The sequence below is a fragment of the Phoenix dactylifera genome, chromosome 8 (assembly GCF_009389715.1).
Source record: "Phoenix dactylifera cultivar Barhee BC4 chromosome 8, palm_55x_up_171113_PBpolish2nd_filt_p, whole genome shotgun sequence".
Lineage (NCBI taxonomy): Eukaryota > Viridiplantae > Streptophyta > Magnoliopsida > Arecales > Arecaceae > Phoenix > Phoenix dactylifera.
The window spans coordinates 9036512-9055886 of NC_052399.1; the positions used below are offsets into that span (position 1 = coordinate 9036512).

Genomic DNA, 19375 nt, shown 5'->3' on the forward strand with positions numbered 1-19375 from the left:
GAGGTAAGGGTGGGTGAAAAAGGAGAGCAAGTTCGGCTCTTCGCAAGAGCATGGCTTTTCATCAGAATCCCTTCGTCCGTGTAATCCTGGTACTCTCTGTTCTCCGGCTTCTAATTTTCCAACCAGTCTCCGCTACCCTACCCCGCCTCAGTGATCGTCAAGCCTGTATCCGGAGCTCTAGAGGTTGGCATTGTTCTGATCCGCACCGGGGACGAATTCCTGCGCCCAGGCCTGGCCCGCGTTCATACAGGCGACACATTCCAGCCCGGTATTTTAAAGCTCACCCGCGTCCATCGAGACGACCTACTCCGCATCGATACATTCCATCACCACCGTACGGTAGACCCTAGGAACGGACGTGGACGCAGCGTTCTCTCAGTATGCAAAAGATTATGATCTTCCTCACCTTACGGCACGCGAGACAGAGAGAGAACGAGAGATTGTGATCTTGTAATAGTTGTACTTTGAACTGCTTTTGTGATAATCATACCGAATTTGCCGAGTTTGCAGGCTTAAATAGATAAAGATTTCAAAAGACCAGAAGATCGACAGTCTTCAATTTCTCTCTTCCCCTCGCCGCACAAAACAACCATCGAACACACATCATGCAAGTATTTACAGTCCAAAAAAAGAACAAGTTTAACTCCTTAATTTGGTTGATGTATGGTAGTTGGGAAATGCATTCTCGTTTGCAAGGTTGTCGAAAACAAGGGGCAGTCCATGGAAAAGCAAAAAAAAAAAACCCCAAAAAACAGCGCCCCCGCAATTCATAACGTTCGCAGGAAATATAGAGTACTGGAATTGCTTTATAAGACAGTGGATTGCCCAGAAGAATCACGCAAGTCAAGTCTCCTTTATTCTCTTTTCCTTCCTCTTATCGCTTCCTACACTTCTCCCCAGTACTGGAACCCCAACAAAAAATCTATAATTGTGCTTATAAAAGTGGAAGCCACAAACTGATTTCCATCAATTTCCAACCAAATAAATAAGAATCATTGAAATGATCTTCCTACCTTTCTTTTCCTTTCCTGTTAATTGAATATACAACACTTGCACATAGTGTATTGCATGATCGTAGAAGAGTATCGGCTGGATCCTTCAAGTAGCTGTTTCCAATTGCCGAGTGATGAACAGGATCTCTATGAACATTTTCAGATAGCCTCAACATCATCTGTGTCAAGCTCCAGGCCCTCGGCAGCTAGAAACTGACCTACGACCTTTTTATTTTCTTCCTCCGCCTTTTTCCGCATCAAATCCCTCTTCTTTAGGACAAGCGTATGTCTCTTCTATGTATTGGTGAGGTATTCCATCGATGCTTTCTTCTCCTTTGCCAGTATCCTCCTCTCTTCATCAGGATCAATCTGAATTATGAGCACAGTTTATGTAAAACAATTCATTCAACTGCTAGGCAGCAAAAATGATGTGTTCTCAACTACAGCTGGTCCAAAATGAGAGTTCCTAGTTCCTACATTGATCTAGAAAGCTCATCCATAAGTCTGGAATTTGATGATGTGTTCTACTTTACTGAATGAAAAGCATGCGAATGAAGGCAAAAAGGCTTTTAGAATATGAGCAATTTAGGTTGAGGAAAAATTTCAAATGCTGTTTGTAATAAACTCTTCACAAAGCAAAAGGCTTCTGAAGCACTATCACCTTGCATCTTGCGTCACGATTAGATGTTTAGAAGCAACAATACCTGCTGTTGTCTTTTTCAATTTTGCCACATTTTTTTTTTTTTTTGGTGTGTGTGTGTGTGTGTTTGTGGTGTTGGAGGAGGGATAGAAATTATGCATGTTGTTTGCAGGTGATAATTCGTTGTAGATTAAACCAAAGCAAACAACAATTTAGAAGAAACACATATAACGATGAAACTTCACTCTATGTCTGCAAGAAAGATGATGGACGTTGTTTGCAGGTGATAATTCATAGTAAACCAAAGCGCATAAAATCATTAAGAGACTGAATTGCTAATTTAAGGAAATGAGAACGTGTCCGGGAATCCAAGATGACAATTTAGAAGAAACACCCACAGGAACTTCACCGTATGTCTCCCACCCACCCTTCTTGGCATAGAAATGGCCGCCGATAAGCGGCCAACGGCCAAAAAAAAAAATGACAGTCTCCTATTTTGTTGGTTTTGGCACTGTTGGCTGCCGGTCAACGCCAGCCGCCAGTTGACCGGCCATGGGTCTCTGACCCCGGGCAACACTTGTAGCTACCTTCTTTCTTCCTCTTCCTTGGTTAGAGGGAGAAGCTTCATTTTTATCTCTTTTCTCTCTCTTTCCCATACTTTCTCTCTCTTATTCTCTTTTGTTTCTCTCTCTGCAAAGTTTCTCTCTCTTGATTCATGGCCAAACATGTTAATTGATCTAAGTTGACCGTGCCATAGACAACCAAGCCCAGATCTCTGATTGAACTCGAACTGAGATTCTCTCTTGCTGAATTTTCTCTCTCTTCTAAACTTTCTCTCTCTATCGGATTTTCTCTTTCTTGCTGGACTTTCTCTCTCTACTCTTTCTAGGATAGTTGGATCCATTAGGGACTCTCCACGGTGATTTTGAATTGACCCTGATGAAAGGTCTCGATGTAGGATCGGCGGCGGCGTGCCAGCGTCACCCTAGCCCCTGCCAATTGCAAACACTGTTAGATTTGATCGTCCTAATCTTTGTTGAACCATCTATGCCCTAATCCGAGCATAATTCGATGAATTTCACTTTGATCAGACTGACCGGGGTGTCGGGCACTCCTGCTTAGTTAGCCTTGTGAAGGTGTTAGAAATTAAGATTTTATTTTTTATAATATTATGAGAAAATTCTTATGATAAGTATAATTTTGGAATATTAGGCTCGGAATTTTTTTTTTTTTGAAATTAATTGATCTATTAGTTAGATTATATTTGTAAGAATATAACATTTTTTTAGATTTATCGGCAAATTATAAATATTTTTTGAGTCGAAATATTTTTGATTTATGAATTTGATGCATGGTGTTATATGCCTTTTCCTAGAATATTGCATGATGCTTGATTAAATGTATTAGTTTTGATATGGATTATGTTTGATTGATTTTGATATCGCATCTTTTGATTTGGAATGCTGAACATATTTTAAGAAAAAAAAAATTTGAATTGAAATAAATCTAAACTCGTAGCCGACTAGCCGGACTATGTTGAGGACCCCGCCAATGGGGGCTAACATAATTATACATTAGCACATGATTTGTCCTGAAGGTTATATCGAAGATAATTAATGACATATCGCCAGCAGACTGCGGTCCTGAAGGACCTAGCTGCACGTTGATGTGCAGCTCACCGCAAGAAAATTAGTCGATGTTATGACCCTGCCATAGAAAAGATGTGGCCATAGTTTTTGGCCGTTGAGTTGAATTTGATGATTTGAAAGAAATTAATTTATGAAAAATATTTAAATTTTGAAAAAAATTGAATTTAGTGTAAGCAATTTTACTTTTTCTAAATTTATCAGCCATCATTAAATTATTATATTTATAACTTTTGAGTGGTATTATTCATGATGCATAAATTTGTTGGATAGTATATTATTACGAAAAATGTTATCTTGGGATATCATGGTGATATATAATCTTACTGTGGATATGATTGATTGGTTTTGACACTGAATAATTTTAGAATTGAAATATAAAATCTAAAACTTATAAATTTCGACCAGGCTATATTGAGGATCCTGCCAATGGAGCTAATACGTTGGTATATGATTTGTCTTAAAAGTCATATCCAAGATGATTAATGACATACCGCCAGTAGACCAGCGGTCCTGAAGAACTTTGCTGTAAAATGATGCGCAGCTCACTACAAGAAGATTAGACGGTGTTATGACCCTGTCACAGAGAACATGTGGTTATAGCTTGGGATCGATAAGATGAAATGAATATTTAAAAGAATTTGAATCCACAAACAGGATCTAATATTTTAAGAAAAAATTGATTCGCATAATAGTATTGCATATATGCTTATTTTCTTCATATTATAGTCTGATTTATTTAGCTAAAGTGTTCATTGCTTACTGGTTTGTTTAGCTCATTATATAATTTCTTACTTTTTTTATATATTCAAAGAACTAGCCTACCGAGATTTTCAATGTGAGAGAGCGACTAGAAGAGTTATGGCACAAGTTATCTTAGATTAGAATTTATTTAAATTGATGTTTTATCTTAAACTAATGTTAGAATTATGAGACATTCTAAATCTGCATATTTATGATATCATATGGAAACACCTTGTATGCTTGCAATAAGAGCTCTCTATGAGTATGCGGCGGTTGATGGGATCCTCGGCTCGCGATCTCAAGTCGGGGGCATGACAAAATTCCTCTGAAGCCAAATTTATTCTTACACTGATAGTCGTTCGTGCGGAATGTGAAGAGTTGGGTGCTCGGTGCCTCGAACTGAATTACATGCTTCATGAGGGGACTCAAGTGTAGCATTTGATGGCTTCCACCCGAAGAGCAGCCTTATGTATTATAGATGGTGTGTCATGTTTGATAGCGTCCACCGATTGCTGTACAGTATTTGGCAGTGCAAACAACACACGAATGCGAAGAGTTGATGCTTAGTGCTATATAGTATTTGATAGCCGTCATCCAAAGATGAATGGCAATCAAACAAAATAACATTAAGTGTTATAGAATGTGTGTCATGTTTGACAGCCATCCATCTCAATCATGGCCATCAAATACTGCATGGCACTTTGCGGTGCTATAGAAGATCACACTGGAGGATATTCTGCTACGGCCGAGCGCAATCTTATAAAACAATATGGGCCAGAGGAACGCATGGACCATTAGGTACTACATCAATGCCCTCCCGTCAAACGAGGCAAATAACTGGTGGTTGCGATGCGCAGCTTGCTCGTTGGGCTGGAAGTCCTCCCGCCTCCGGTACGGGTTAAGGTTGGCAGTCTTCCAAGTCTTGCCTCCTCCCAATTGTCGAAGACTCTGAACTTTCAATCACACGTACCTTCCAGCCAACTCTGCAAGCATTTTCCTATAAACATCTTCCATTCTTCGTTGCCTGCCTCCTCTCTCAAGTATATATGCGCATGCTCGCTCGCACTTGGCAAACACCATTAAGAAAGAAAGGAGGTGAGGGTGGGTGAAAAAGGAGAGCAAGTTCGGCTCTTTGCAAGAGCATGGCTTTTTTCTTTTTTTTTGCTAAAACAGATGTTTCATACTATACAGGTATGAATACACTCAGCAGAGTCTACAAACAAAAGGTTTCGGAATACACCGGACAAATCATCCTCACCAACCTATAGGGTGCCTCCTGAGTGGCTCGCAACATACGCCGCCACCCAGTCCGCTGCCCCGTTAGCCTCACGATATACATGCATAGCTCGAACAGTAACCCCTTCCTTCACCATCAACAAAATATCACGGAGCAAAGGATGAACTCTTCCATCGCTGTGAGGGCCCTTCCGGACCCAGCTGATCGCCGTGGCCGAGTCGCCCTCCAAGAGGATGGAACTCGTCCGAAGTACACGTCGCGCATACCACAATCCCATTCAAACTGCTCGTAGCTCTGCCCCTAGGACCGAGATGTCGAAGATCTGACAACCCTCTGCTTCCACCGTGCTGGAGTTCAGACCCCTGGTGACAAACCCGGCCTCTCCCCTCCTGCCTCCATCCTGAACTGAGCCATCAAAATTAACCTTAAGAAAACTCGGGGGTGGGGGCTCCCAGGTGAAAAACACCGTATGAGAAGCTACTAAAGCAGGATAGGGCCCCCAAGTGTCTCGAGCTGTCAAAGGTCCATAGTCCGAATCTGCAGGAAGGCACTCTGCTGCCTGTGCCTGTGCCCACTCCATCACAAACCGTGGGGACAGACTAAGCTCCCCAAAAACTTCGGCGTTCCTGGCCGTCCATACCTGGTAACCTATGCAGGATACCCTAATAGTCACAAAGCGCATCTGAGGGGAGCTTGATCAATGCCGAACCTCCTCTAGGAAGCAATCCCCCCGGCTCCAAGCACCCTCTGGGATCCCAGAGAGCCTCCAAGTCCTCCTCGCCCAAACACACAAGAATAGTACATGATCCACTTACTCGTCCACCTCACAGTACAGGCACAAGGGAGGAATGCTAACTTCCCGTCGACTCAGCACCGAGCTCGTCGGTCGACGGTCCCAGGCCACCTTTCAGAGAAATATTGCAATCCTCTGGTGTAGCTCAAACCTCCATACCCAGCCATAGTCCCTACCCAGCTCTAACTTCTACTGGAGAACCTGAGAAACATCACCAACTCTGACTCTGGCCCTATAGGTGGTGCTTCATACCCTGACATCTGGACTTGCTGATCTCGGAATGGAGAGAGCCCGTACCCGCTCCACTAAGTGCTCCCCGAATAACTGGCCCAGTTTGTCGTCGTCCCACTCTATCTCCCCTGGCACGAGGAGATCACATACCCGGAGCCCCGCAACCCCCTCATCACTAATCATCATCGGCCACAAACTCTACGAAAGTGCATCCACCCATGGATCCTCCATCACGTCAATGCTCCGACCGTCACCAATCAACCACCTAGAATGTGCCCGGGCCATAAGAAGATACCTCCCAACCTCCCGCCACATGAAGGAGCTCCTCCGGCTACCCACCACCTGGTCGGCTAAGTCGGCCCAATCATATCTCGCTATCATGACCTGACTCCAGAGTCCATGTGGCTTTAGAATAATCTGCACTATCCGCCTCGCCAGGAGTGCCTCTCGCCTCGCCAGAAGTGACTGCACCCCCAAACCACTCTTACTCAAAGGCATGCACACTCTCTCCCAGGCCACCAGATACACCCGTGGCCCCGCCCCAAGGAGCCCCATAGGAAGCTACGCATAAGCTACTCTATCCCCACTAGCACCGTCTTCGGCACAACAGTTTGGGCCATAAGGTAAATAGGCATGAAACAAAGAACTAACCTAACCAGCGTCAACCTGTCCATCATAGAGAGTGATGAGGCCCTCCAACCCTCAAGCCTACTCTGCACCCTCTGCACCAAAGTGGAACACTCCACCACCCGCAACCTCCTCCCTATGATGGGGACTCTAAGGTAGTCCAATGCTCTCTTCTGCTCCTGCATCCCTAGTATCGCCCTAATCTCCTGTCGAATCCTCTGCTCCGTGCTTGGACTGAAATGTATAGATGACTTCTAGAGATTAATTCTCTGTCCGGATGCTGCACAATACTCAGTCAACACTCTCTGGAAGGCTCGTGCATCCCTCACCCTCGCCTTGGCAAGCAGCAGCCAATCATCTACAAACAACAAGTGAGAAATGGGGCGAGCGCCAAGGGCTGGACTATAGGCAGCCAACCCCTAATTCTCGCAAGCTATATATAGAGCACGAAAGAGTACATCAGAACAAATAATGAACAAGTATAAAGATAAAGGATATCCCTGGTGAAGCCCTATAGTAGCTCGAAAAAAGAGGGAGGGCATACCATTGACCAATATGGAGAAGCTATGCCCCTGGACACAGCTAAGAACCCTGTCAATCTAGATCTGATGGAATCCGAAACTCTCCAATGCCCGTCTAAGAAAGTCCCAACGGATCCGATCGTAAGCACGCTCCATGTCCAGTTTCACTGCCATCAAACATCACCTCCTCGGGGTTCACTGTAAGTCTCCTATCATCTCCTGAGCTAGCAAAATATTGTCTAATATACTCCTTCCTCCTACAAACGCCCTCTGCTCCTGACTAATCATGCTAGGCAGCAAAGCCTTCATTCTCCCAACCATGAGGCTCGCCACTACCTTATACAAAGTGGTGCACAAACTAATGGGCCTTTAGTGGCCCAGCTTCAACGCATTCTGATGCTTCACGATTAAAGTGATATAAATAACTTACCAGTCATCTGTCATCACCGCCCGACTGAAATATAGCTGGACTACCTCCACCACTGACCTCCGAATAATACTCCAATACCTCTGAAAGAAGAAAGGCGAAAATCCGTTCGGTCCTGGTGCCTTGTCCTTTGCTTGAGCCCATACCGCCTCCTACACTTCTTTATTTGACACTAGCTGGATCAATGCTGCATTGTCTGCCTCCTCAATTCTGACTGCCGGCCTGGGGAGGTGACCAAGCACATAAGGCCCCCCTACCTCCATCTATCTGGATCAAAAAAAGTCAAACAATACCTGTCTCACTGCAGAAACCTCCTCCACCTGCTGGCTCGCCCCAACTCTCAGTGATCGTATCATATTTCTTTGCCTCCTGATGACCATAGGTCGATGGAAGAAGCTAGTGTTCTGGTCCTCCTCCTTGACCCACAGTGCCCTCAACTTCTGCCTCCAAAAAGTCTCCTGTTGATGCAGCATGAGAGGTCAAGTAACGTCGCAAGTCTGCCATCACATCCCCCTCCAGCTCCCCCTCTCGGTCCTCCCTCCCCTGCAGATCCGCAATCAAAACCTCCACCTCCTCTAGTCTCCGAAAGATGTTGCCCACAGCCTTCCGATTCCATCTGCGAAGGCGGCGCTTAGTAAGCTCCAATCTGCACCACACTCTCTGCATGGCATCTCCTTGCACTAGCATTCCCCAAGCCTCTCTTACTACTTTCCAAGATTAGGGGTATAACAACCACAGCTTCTCAAATCAGAATAGGCTAAAATGGCTGGAGCTTGAAGCTGTAGAAACCAAAAGAGGACAGTGATCTAAGGCAATCCGAGCAAGATGACTAACCTAGTAGGAGGAGAATTGCTGAATCCAATCTGGAGAGGCAATGACCCTGTCAAGCCGCTCCCACACTCTTGCTCGTCCAGACTAATTGTTTCACCAAGTAAATCACGGTCCGGAGAAGCCAAGGTCCACTAAACCGATCGCATCCAAAAACTTCCAAAACTTCCTCCTGTCCACTAAATCAGAATAGGCCCTACCACCTTGCTTCTCATCGGGGCAAAGTCTCCCACCACCATAGTCGGCACTCCTTGAGTCAATAGACATGTCAGCTCACCCCAAAGGACTCTCCTTGTCTGGTAATCAGTGCGAGCATAAACCCTACACAGGACCCACGAAGGTTCATTTGGTTCCGAGATGACCATCACAACCTGCTGAGAACAGTTGCAAAAAACATCTATAGAGGCCACTCCTCACTTCCACAACATCAAAATACCTCCAGATAGGCCCTGAGACTCTAGTACAAAAGATTCCCAATTAACTGCCAAACGTCGCTGCCCCCGACGCAACCCTTCTTCGGACACCCGTGTTTCACAAAGAAAATAAACCTCGAGGCAATGAAGCTGAAGTAATCTCTTGAACGACGACAAGAATGAAGGCTTGGCCACCCCCTACAATTTCATGCTAGAATCTTCGTTTAACACTGTGGGATGAAGCTTGCCCCTGACTCTGTGGGCTGATCACTCCCTGTGTATTAGGCCTTTCGTCTTCCCCTGACTCCACCACACCTTCCTGAATCGCAGCTCGCAACAGATCAACCACCTTCCCATGGTCCTGAATAGGTGAATTAGATCCCTATCCCGAACCCCCCGGAATATCTCTCATCACCACCATCGCTGATGCGCCAGGGGAGTGCTTTGCCGGTGCTGCCAGTGAGCTGGGAGCATCCTCCATGTCCCCCGTCTCAAGCCTCCCCACCCTTCATAGACATAATGAGGAAGCCACCCCTCTCTGCACTGCCTTTGCCGAGGTCACCTCCTTCCATTGGTGCGGGTCCATCGGCGTATCTTTCGGATTCTTCCCCTTAGCCGGAGACTTCCCGCCACCTCCCGCCATGACTACCCGTACTATGGGGCCACGCTTGCCACCGCCGATCCGCTCGACGCAGGTGTTCCGCCCTCCACTCGCGAGGTCCCAGTGGCTCCGTCAACATTTGGGGCACCGTCGGTCACCGGTCGGCTGGGGGCCCTCGCCGGCGGTAGGGAGGCACTCCGGAAGTGCCTCCTTCCTTCCTCCCTTCGGTGTAGGCACGAATCGTCGAAGGAGGACGATAACACTGAACAAGGGAGTTGAGTCGGCTCAGTCCGTCCCACCCCCGAGTCCTTGGTCGCCTTGGCCGGGGTCCTAGCCCACTTCATCGGGCTTGGGCCCTGTCCACGGGATAGCCCGGTATCAGCAGCCTGGCCTATTCCCACCTGGCCCGATCCGTCATGGAGTAGTAGGCTCGAACATGGGCCCGGATTCGACCCGATCGACTCGGCCTGCCCAAGTTCGGCTCGGCCCAGCTGGCCCATCCTTCCGGTGGACTCCAAGTTCGACCCGAACCCCGCTTCGAGTTGGGTCATCTTGGTGTCCATCACCACTTCACTCGTCACTTCCTTCTCCTGCGACCTCCTCATGTCCGTGGGTGACTCGGAAAGGCTCGGCACGGCTTTAGGGGGCCTCGGCCCCAACCCAGAGGGCTCCTGCACCGGCATATGGTCGACCTTCGACGCGATAGCCTGCTTCCCCGGCTTGTTCACCTTCGCTGCTGTAGCTTGGTAGTTGTCAGCCACGGACCGAAGGGAAGTCGGCTCCCCAAACCGTCCCCCTCCTTCAACTCCGTCCCAGTCTGCTGGGTGCGAAGATCTTCCGGTTCTCCGGACATCACCGGAGTCGTGGGAGGAAATGGGCAAGCCCTCTCTCCGTGCCCCAGCCGGGCGCACTTATAGCAGAAGCCAAGCAAGTTTTCGTAGCAGAACGCCTGCCAATGTAGGTCAGAACCAACCTAGATGAAGGTCCCAGGCCGGATCGGCTCGCACGCATCCAACTCAACCTTGACACGGGTAAATCCCAATTTTTGCTTTTGGTCGGTGACTTTATCCAGCGCCAAGGGACGGCCTGCCTTCGCCGCTATATCCCAAATCAACTCCTTCGTTTAGTACTCCATCGGCAGACTTGGCAGCCTAAGCCAAACGACAGTCCGACACTGCCGATTAGTCCCCGGAACAAAGTTTGGCCGCCAGCGCTCCATAACCATGAGCTGACCTGCCACCAGCCAGGATCCAGCGTCCATAGCAGCTCTTGATCCCTCTCACTCCGAAATCGAAAGGCAAACGTCACATCCGCCATCATGAACTCCTCGACATTGTAGTCGAGTTTTCCGGCCACCCGCAGCTCCCGGTTGATCCATTCCACCCGAACTCGACGACCTAAGCTGCGCATGATCACTGCGGTGTCTCGCCACGCCGCCCTGGCCATCTCCATCTTCTCCGGCGAGATCTCCACCACCTCCGTAAACCGCTGTTTCAGGGCTTTCAACTCCGCTGACGAGATCTAATGATTGGTCCAGATCAGCAGCCTCGAAGGGCCCTTTGCCACAACCGCCCACGTCCGGCCCTTCTCGGCTGCCTTCAGCTGAGACCGCACCCCCTTATCGCCCAAGCGCGCCTCCATCTTCTCTGGTTCAGGTGTACCCTGCATAGCCATCCTCCACTGCGACCAATTGTTCGATGAAATGCTCCACTGGTAGCACGAATACTGATGCAGCTGCCCACACGACGTGGACGCCCCCCCCCCCCCCCCCCCCCCCCCCCCCCCTCATTCACACCAGGCGTTTGGGAGAAGTCCCCACCTGCCGCACGAAGGTTGGCGCACCTAGGCGCACATCCCAAGTCACTCCCTCTCTCTCCTCTCATCCCCTGCCCCTTCTTCGCACGTTTCTTGTTCAAGAGCATGGCTTTTCATCAGAATCCCTTCGTCCGTGTAATCCTGGAACTCTCTGTTCTCTGGCTTCTAATTTTCCAGCCAGTCCCCGCTATCGGGCCTACGACCTATAAAGCCTGTAGGCGGAGCGCTAATGGCAGAGGTTGGCATTGTTCTGATCCGTACCGGGGACGAATTCCTACGTCTAAGCATGACCCGCGTTCATTCGGGGGACACATTCCATCCCGGTACGTTAAAGCTCACACGCGTCCATGGAAGCTATTCCACATCGATGCATTCCATTACCACCCTACGGTAGACCCTAGCAACGGACGTGGACGCAGCCCTCTCTCAGTATGAATGCAAAAGACTATGATCTTCCTCACCTCACGGCACGCGAGACAGAGAGAGAACGAGAGATTGTGATCTTGTAATAGTTGTACTTTGAACTGCTTTTGTGATGATCATACCGAATTTGCCGAGTTTGCAGGCTTAAATAGATAAAGATTTCAAAAGACCAGAAGATCGACACTCTTCAATCTCTCTCTTTCCCTCGCCACGCAAAACAACCATCGAGCACACATCATGCAAGTATTTACAGTCTAAAAAAAGAACAAGTTTAGCTCCTTAATTTGTTTGATGTATAGTAGTTGGGAAATGCATTCTCGTTTGCAAGGTTGTCGAAAACAAGGGGCAGTCCATGCAAAAGCATAAAAAAAAACCTAAAAAACAGCGCCCCGGCAATTCATAACGTTCGCAGGAAATATAGAGTACTGGAATTGCTTTATGAGACAGTGGATTGCCCCGAAGAATCACGCGAGTCAAGTCTCCTTTATTCTCTTTTCCTTCCTCTAATCGTTTCCTACACTTCTCCCCACTACTGGAACCCCAACAAAAAATCTATAATTGTGCTTATAAAAGTGGAAGCCACAAACTGATTTCCATCAATTTCCAACCAAATAAATAAGAATCATTGAAATGATCTTCCTACCTTTCTTTTCCTTTCCTGTTAATTGAATATACAACACTTGCACATATTGTATTGCATGATCGTAGAAGAGTATCGGCTGGATCCTTCAAGCAGCTGTTTCCAATTGCCAAGTGATGAACAGGATCTTTATGAACATTTTCAGATAGCCTCATCATCATCTGTGTCAAGCTCGAGGCCTTCGGCAGCTAGAAGCTGACCTATGACCTTTTTCTTTTCTTCTTCCGCCTTTTTCCGCATCAAATCCCTCTTCCTTAGGACAAGCGTATGTCTCTTCAATGTATTGGTGAAGTATTCCATCGATGCTTTCTTCTCCTTCGCCAGTATCCTCCTCTCTTCATCAGGATCAATCTGAATTATGAGCACCGTTATGTATCACATTAAAACAATTCATTCAACTGCTAAGCAGCAAAAATGATGTGTTCACAACTACAGCTGGTCCAAAATGAGAGTTCCTAGTCCCTACATCGATCTAGACAGCTAATCCACAAGTCTGGACTTTGATGATGTGTTCTACTTTACTGAATAAAAAGCACTGGAATGAAGCAAAAACCTATTGGAATATGAGCAACTTAGGTTAAGGAAAAATTCCAAATGCTGTTTGTAATAAACTCTTCACCAAGCAAAAGGCTTCTGAAGCACCATCACCTTGCATCTTGTCTCACGATTAGATGTTTAGAAGCAACAATACCTGCAGTTATCTTTTCCATTTTTGCCCCATTATTTTTTTTTTTGTGTGTGGGTGTCTGTGGAGGGACAGAAATGATGCATGTTGTTTGCAGGTGATAATTCGTAGTAGATTAAACCAAAGCGAACAACAATTTAGAAGAAACACATATACAGATGAAACTTCACTCTGTGTCCACGAGAAAGATGATGGACGTTGTTTGCAGGTGATAATTCATAGTAAACCAAAGCACTTAAAATCATTAAGGGAGTGATTGCTAATATAAGGAAATGAGAACATGTCAGAGTATCCAAGATGACAATTTAGAAGAAACACACATCGGAACCTCACCGTATATCTATGGGGAACATGACCAACATAAAATGTTTCCTTTAGAATGCTTAAACTGCAATGTGTGACTGGGGCATGCAAATGAGGAATTCCCCTTTTCGAAAGGAGGGAAAAAAGCCAGAATTTAGCTATTATGCTTTGGATTAACAAGTTGGTTAATAAAGAGTACCTGCGACCATTATATGGCTATGCATATACGAAATGAAAGTGCTGAAATGTATGATGAGAGCAATAAACATGACATCAGGCATAAGCTTCAAAGTTTCATCAATAGGGGATAAAGGCCAAAACAATGACCAAATTTTGGATGTCCAGCCACCCTGCCCAGTGGAAACCTCCAACAAGATGGAGACTTGGATCAGTAGAGAAGGCAAATGAAGAGAGAGGTGGGAGCAATCATAGGAGACCATTGTCCCCAAAATCAAAGATTTCCAGGATAGTGTAATTCATCTAGCCAGTTGAATTCGGTGCCTCAAATATATCAGAATTGCAGGATTGATGACCTCCCCAGATCCTACTTCTGTCTTCCTTTGCTTTCTCTGCTCACCCAACTCCCATGCATGTTAAGATAACAAAATTCCAGATACCAAATGCCCTAAAAACTGCGAGTAATAGCAGCAGAAGATTAAGGTTTAGGTAAATAAACATGATCCTGATATGAAAGTGGCATACCAAGATGCAGAGGAAAAACCGTAGATAGATGGGAGACTAAGATTTGTTCATATTTATGGATAAGTTATTGCAGGTCTTTTGACCCACCTAACATTCAGAGGACTAGTCTTTCTTCCATAATCAGAATTTAATAATCATTAGTTCTCAAACAAAGATATGATGAAAGAGAAGCATCATGCAAATAGTGTAGTTCTAAACCTTTGACCGAGAGAGACGGCGAACACGAATATTCAGCTCACGTTGTTGTTGCTCAGCCCAAGCTGCAACAGCCATATCACCCCTCTGATCAAAAGCTTTCCGCTTTTTCATCAACCATTCCATCCATGCCTGAGAAGCCTGAGAGAATTGCAACAAAAGGATGTCAGGATCAAAGAAAAAAATGCTTACAGATACAGATAGGTAGCAAAATATGTTGCATCATACAGCCATGTCCCAAAACTCGCATACTATTAGGATGACGTGTCAATATTCTCAAAGTATCAATTATAATCAAGGGTTAGAAGTTCCAGAATAAACGTTCATAAGTGGTTCTGTGCACTTTTCTCAGAGAACAACTAAAAAAGTCTAGAAAAAAATAATCAAGCTTAAGCATCAAGAAAATTCAGATATATATAGATACTGGGTGTAAATCAATAACATATGCTCATATTTTTGTAACAATTCAAATCGATAAAACACATAAAAGAACAAGATTGAATTGGTCAGATGAAGCTACCACCATACAGTAAAAACTATTTAGGACCACACCTTGAAAATTAAAAACAAACTAACAAAATCTACTTATTCTAGCCTAATGCAGGAAAAGAGCAAACAATAACACAAACATCAAGAACAATAAACCAAGAACTACAACCAAGTAATAGGATAGAGTATAAAGCAAAATTATTGTTCTCAATGACAAAAAAGAATCCATGTTACTCGTATCTGCTTTGACATGAGGTAATAAATTAAAGTTACAATAGCTTGTATGATTTTATCTGATCTGCTTCATGTAAAACTAAAGTAGAAAGTTGCTCCATAAATTGTAGAGATTATTCATGTAAAACATCTCATAGAAGTGACATATATGTATAAAATTAAAACTTTAATTTTTCTGTAGACAATACTTGTGTTGCCACTGCAAGAAAGTATAAAACATCCACAACCATGCAAGAATCTTATTACGTACCTTCATTGGATTGACATAGTGATCTCTATCATATTGCCGCCGCTTCTCCTCATCTATTAGCAGTTCATAGGCAGCTTGAATTTTAATAAATCGAGATTCAGCTGTTTCTCCTTCCTCAAGAGTCCTTCTACCATCATACACTGTAGCAAGAAGACAATGAGCCAAAACACCCAAGAACCAACAAACAGATAAGCATGTTGAGATGATGTGTATGTGTGGGTCTTTGTCTACTTAAAATGCTCAATAAAATTACACTGCAGTACCAGAAGGAACAGAAGGCTATTATTAGGAAATCTATTGATTAAAAATACATTGTGGGCATGTCAGATGAGAATAAGGAAATGGTAAGTTCAAAATAAACTAAAGGAGAATCAATAGGACATAAATTACGAAAAAAAGGTCTTCTGTTGAAGAAGAAAAATGAACCATTAAGATATCAATGGATGTTTCCACCAAAAAAAGATAACAATGGATGGCTTTGTTAAGAACATACTTGTTTATAATAAGATTTAGAATTAAAAAACTTTAAAGTTTATTTGGTCCAAACATAGTTGATTAAGTATGACGCATCAAGACTATTGCTGAAGAGAGCAATTAAAATTGAAGGTAGAAGATTCTACGGAGCATCATTTTTATTAAGATGATGCTGTTAGACAGATGGACAGGGAGTTTAATGAGGAATCTTGAATAAGACTACAGCAAATTAAATTAAGTGGAGAATGTGTTTTTAAATTGTAATGCAACTAACTAATCAAGCACCAGCTACTGTTGTCATGGGCAGTGTAAAGAATGAAGAAAAGAAGTAAGAGAATGAAATAAGAGAAGCCAAAAATAAGGGCGCTAAGTTGAATGTTAGTCGTAGAAAGAGTAGAGCTAGATCTAAAACAATGGAAGAAGGTTATATGCAGCATCTCCAAAGGATATACTCAGGACAACTGTTTAAGATTGTTTTGGAAGTGTGTAGGAAAACAAGAACATCTGGGATAAGGTAGGGATCCTAGATTCATGTTGAAGGGCCAAGGAAGGAAAAAGAGATATTGAAAGAAGGCATTGATGAAGGTGCTATGAATTGATTGAAAATTCTATACTTGCTAAAACACATATTCTTGTATATGAACTATTGTGACAGACAGATCTATAATGGCAGCTGAAATTGATGGGGTAATGCTTTCAATGGTTTCCCTTGTATTTTTAACTATCAAACAAAAATTTATTCATGTGAGGACTTCTCGATACCTACCCTGGAAAGCATAAGAGAGGGATGTTCTGGAATTTTAGATGTAACATGAATAGTTCTCAGTAGTTTATAATAGAATAATGTCAAGTGTTTTGGACATTCATAGGTACTTATTCTTACACTGAAAACACCTAACAGCTACTAGGATTTGTGCTCCCTAATCCTTGATTCTAGCTACAGAAAAAAGAAGAAGAATAAGTTCATGAGTTCCTCTATACTTTGCACATTGATAGTTGTCTTACATAAATACATAATAGATTTTTTTAAAAAGGCAAACGAGCTTCGAAGAAAATGAGGAGAAAAGTCAGTAAACTCATGAATAAACCAAGTAGCTCATTTCTACATGAATTCTTATTTAGTGTTTCAGTTCAAATCTTTGTTTGGCATATTCAAGTAAAAATGATCTGCACATCAAAAAATACTATGAAGAAGATTGGCAAATGCTCAATTGGCAGAGTCTGTTCCAAGAAATTAATGATCAGGAAAAAGAGCGTTTTCTAAATCAGAGGCAAAATGAAAAGTGGTGGAAAACTTTTAGTTTTTAAATATTCTATCAGCATGATCATTCAACAATTTCAGAATGGAGATCTTGACATAAGAACATCCAATTCAAAGATAGCAGGCGCCTTCACGGTCAAAAGATGTTCACCCCAGATGAAAGCAGACAAAAGGCAATGAACTGGACTGAACAATTAAGCGCAAAAAATCTATCAAAAACTACGAGTCAAGATGAAGAGGCAAACCATCTGGGTGATAAAATTTGGCCAATCTCCTGTAAGCAACCTTTATCTTTTCCTCATCAGCATCTCTTTCCAGCTCTGCAAATCATTTCAAAAATTAATGAAATCGTAACGATTAACACGTTGCAGCAGCAAACTTTGTCAAATGATCAAATTCAAATCAAAACATCAAAAAAATCAAAATTTGACGAAAATTCTCCCTTATTGCCCAAAAAAGGAAGCTGAGAAAAATCCGTTCTTTGGGAGAAATTACCGAGGGTCTCGTAGGGGGATTTCTCGGAATTCCAATTGGAAACCCTGGTGAGAGTCCTCCTGGGATTGGCGCGGGACGCCGGCGCCATCCTCGGGAAGTCATCGAGGACGAAAGGAGAGGAGGCGGCCGAGGGGGAAGGGATCCGGAAACTGGACTTTCGGGAGGAGGAGGTGAACCCAAGGCGGGCGTGGCCTCTATAGCAGTAGATAAAGGAGGAGATGGCCGGGTGGGGGCGGCAAATTACTCTCAGATTGCTCATCCTGAGAGAAGGGAGAAGGTAAGGGAGGTGAGGAGGAGGGAGAATTAGGGTTAGGTTTAGGGTTTCGAGGGATTGTGAAGGATAGGAAGAAGAAGGGTGGTCTTCCTGGTCGGGAGATTCCGTGACAGAGAGTCCCCAACCCAGGGGAACGAGAGGAGGCCATCACTTAGGGCCATGTGTACGTGGCAGTCCTTTACTTTGCTGAAAGGCTGTACGCTGTGGCTAGCACGATGTCAATAAACAGTTAAAACTGCTTTTCTTTTTCAGAAACAAATTATTTATATTATTTTATAGAATTTGTTTGCACGGAAGTTTTTCTAATATTAGAATATTTATCTAAAGTTGATATTTTGCATGTACACCCTTGTCAAACTATGTTATTATGCAAATACCCCTAATATAATAATTATTCTAACAATATTAAAAAAATTATATTTATATTAATTAAAAATAAAATTAAAATTTAAAATAAACGTTATTATCGATACTCCACTCCCCTGCATTGTATGGCAAAAGCCATCAAACCGAGGATACTTTTGTGTTCTTTGAGTTTTTCCAGTATACTTTTAGTTCTTTGCCCAGATATAGATATTGCAAGAAGGAATATGCAGTGATACAAGATGGAGTTGTAGAATGAGTGATGAAGGGTCATGATTATAGTTAATTATAACTGCATGGTATGGGAAATGCCATTAAACTAGGTTTCTTTTTTTTTCTTCTCTTTGAGTTCTTCCGGTGTATTTTTTGTTCCTTGCACAGATGTAAATACTGCAAAAGTCCTCCTTTTTCCTTTGGATTATCTGATTATTTTTAAACAACTAACTGGAAAAGGGATATCTTTATTATCAGATTCAATGACATTAAGTTGCTTGTTATTCTATTCACAAATTTTCAACACCAAATCTCTGTTTTCCCTAATATATTTTGGGTATTTGCTTTGCAAAAGGTGGCTGCTTCATGAATATGCTATGAAACGAACAGTTGTAGTTTGCCGTCAATTTTTTTTCTTGTGTTTTTCTGTCCTAAACTTCTGTAGGGTGAGATTCATCATGTCATGAACCCTAATCCTTATCGTGGGGCATTTGGCTCTGATGCTGTATCTCATGCCAAAGAAGTTCAAGATCACATTCACTATGGCACCCTTGGAAAAGTTGCAGGTTTCATTGCAGAGACTTTTCAGATCTGAGTTGCTAGGAGTAGATCAAAATTATGGTTGATTGTTACTGTCACGACTCAGGACCTCATCCAAAAAGACTAGCTAGAAGGATTTTTTTGAGGTTTCTTAGTCCTATATAAGTATCCAAGATTTCCTCGGCGAATAACCGGCAGAGGACTAAACCAACTCCCTCAGCTTCTGAATTGCCACAAAGAATTTGTGGAGAGTAGGAAGAACAAAGAACCCTATGCAATTGTTGATACAAAAAAGGCTAGCATTGTTGGACGATATGAT

At 43.8% G+C, this 19375-nt stretch overlaps 1 protein-coding gene across 2 annotated transcripts; it reads right to left on the reverse strand.

Annotated features, from left to right (window-relative positions):
* Nucleotides 1-1233: 1233 nt before the first annotated feature.
* On the reverse strand, nt 1234-18079 carry LOC103713313 (chaperone protein dnaJ A7A, chloroplastic). 2 transcript variants are annotated; one of them, XM_039128866.1, is made up of 5 exons: nt 17667-18079; nt 17417-17491; nt 15437-15576; nt 14467-14604; nt 1234-1361 (listed from the first exon to the last, which is right to left on the reverse strand). In XM_039128866.1, the coding sequence occupies exons 1-5, from the start codon at nt 17923-17925 to the stop codon at nt 1287-1289; spliced, it is 687 nt and encodes a 228-aa protein (XP_038984794.1). In that variant the 5' UTR covers nt 17926-18079; the 3' UTR covers nt 1234-1286. The 2 variants fall into 2 exon arrangements, with proteins under 2 accessions (XP_038984794.1, XP_008798413.2); XM_008800191.3 differs by lacking the exon at nt 1234-1361 and adding an exon at nt 12510-12929 and having other exon boundaries at nt 17667-18078.
* Between the last annotated feature and the right edge of the window lie 1296 nt (nt 18080-19375).

Excerpts from the sequence above, each read along its gene's own strand:
- LOC103713313 (XM_008800191.3), bottom strand. The coding sequence starts at position 17,925 with ATGAGCAATCTGAGAGTAATTTGCCGCCCCCACCCGGCCATCTCCTCC. Across the intron at positions 14,605-15,436 it reads ACTATGTCAATCCAATGAAG|GCTTCTCAGGCATGGATGGA; the intron begins GTACGTAATAAG and ends CAATTCTCTCAG. Across the intron at positions 12,930-14,466 it reads GCCGTCTCTCTCGGTCAAAG|ATTGATCCTGATGAAGAGAG; the intron begins GTTTAGAACTAC and ends CTCATAATTCAG.